Source organism: Sinocyclocheilus grahami, unplaced genomic scaffold (assembly GCF_001515645.1).
Source record: "Sinocyclocheilus grahami isolate Dianchi unplaced genomic scaffold, SAMN03320097.WGS_v1.1 scaffold14.1, whole genome shotgun sequence".
In the NCBI taxonomy this organism is placed as follows: Eukaryota; Metazoa; Chordata; class Actinopteri; order Cypriniformes; family Cyprinidae; genus Sinocyclocheilus; species Sinocyclocheilus grahami.
In genome coordinates this window covers 150667-152192 of record NW_015505193.1, presented here as the reverse complement: position 1 = coordinate 152192, position 1526 = coordinate 150667, and the positions used below count along the sequence as shown (strand labels likewise).

General features: G+C 45.2%; 1 protein-coding gene across 1 annotated transcript in view; it reads right to left on the bottom strand.

The window, feature by feature from the left end:
• LOC107599825 (FERM domain-containing protein 4A-like) overlaps window positions 1–1451 on the bottom strand; it is a 157274-nt gene extending 155823 nt beyond the window's left edge. Inside the window, exon 1 of the mRNA XM_016291559.1 lies at window positions 1277–1451. Within this exon, the coding sequence (XP_016147045.1) occupies window positions 1277–1309 (33 nt within the window). The 5' untranslated portion in view covers window positions 1310–1451. The remainder of the gene's footprint in view (window positions 1–1276) is intronic.
• Between the last annotated feature and the right edge of the window lie 75 nt (window positions 1452–1526).

Here is a 1526-nt window from a genome sequence, read left to right as displayed (position 1 = left end):
GTCATATAGTGAGACGCAGAGGCCGAAAATCACCGCGAGCGTCACGCGTGCTTCAGTATTTGTGTAGTAAACAAAACCGCGTTTCTGCCATTCATACATACAGAGGCAAGCGGAACATGCAGGATTCATATTTAAACCGTCTTTTTGCATTTTAATATTCACAGACACTAGTTCATATCGCAATTCGAATTAAGTGGCAGTGGCTACTTTTGATTTATTCGTCCAAAATTGACGAATTCGGTGGCATTCCGCGCTATAGAGTAAATTACGTTTTTATGAATGGACTCCGCGATCTCGTCCGCGTTTTCGCAGAAACCATATGGCCCTAGAAATGTAACCACACTTCACATTTCGGCTTGCCCTGTGTGTTGTTTGAACGAGTTGCAGGGGTGACATCACGTCACAAGGTCTCTCTTTCTCTCTCTGTAGCATATGCGCCCAGATGCGTTCTCAGGTAACGAAATTGGGCACCGATTGATTTAACGTGAATCAGTACTCGGTAGTACCGACGCAATTCGGTACCGACTTCGGTACTCAACCCTAGTTGCCATCTGGTGTGGATGCGTGGATGCATCACCTGTATGATTATGATTTCTATAAACTCACTCCCACACACACCACTGCTGGATCCGCCCAGTATGTGCGTATGTGCTCACACACTATTCTGAAAACCACACACATTTAGGGAGCTAGATGGAGTACGGCTAAAAAAAAGACAGCGAGAGATGAGATGAAATGTCACAGGTTGACTCTTTCCTATAAACGCGGATCACTGGACTCAAATGAAAACCTTTATGAATTCAATATGACTGTTTATACTTCTGCATCTGCAGACGATGATCGAATGACATTGTGTTTCAACTCTATCTCTCTTTTCATTCTCTCTCAGCATTTGCATTCAGCATCAAGCGCACAAATACACACACACGTTAAAGTCTGTCCTAGACTTCACCTCAACTTGCTGTTTGTGAATTATACCTCTAAATTTGGCATCCATCACCACACTAGCTCTCAATTTGACCAAAAACGCTAGGATGAATGTGAGAAGCCACCCACACTTCACAAAAACACCCAAAAAAACAACTAAACAAACCCTCCAAAATCCTAAAATAAAGCCACCACATCCTTTTAATTTGGTCATCTCATGCTTTCTGTCCTTATATGCTGTCTCCAGGCAGAATGGGACATTATAAACCCACGTTTTTACCGGCACTCTCTCTCCCTCCTCTCATTCTATAGCATTTTTCCTGTATCCCCCGGCAACCAGAGCACTTACCCGTGTGCGCATGGGAGAAAGCAGCCCTTCCATGTCTTCTGCTCATTCCTCAGAATACCCACAATCCATTCACTTGGCCATCATCACTCCGGTAATGTATCCAAACCAGTCCACGCTCACCGAGCAATGAGCGCAGCTCTGGGCGCACACCCGTGGATGCTCACACACACACACACACACACACACACACACACACACACACACACATACACACACACACGCACGCACACACACACTCAACGACAGCGCA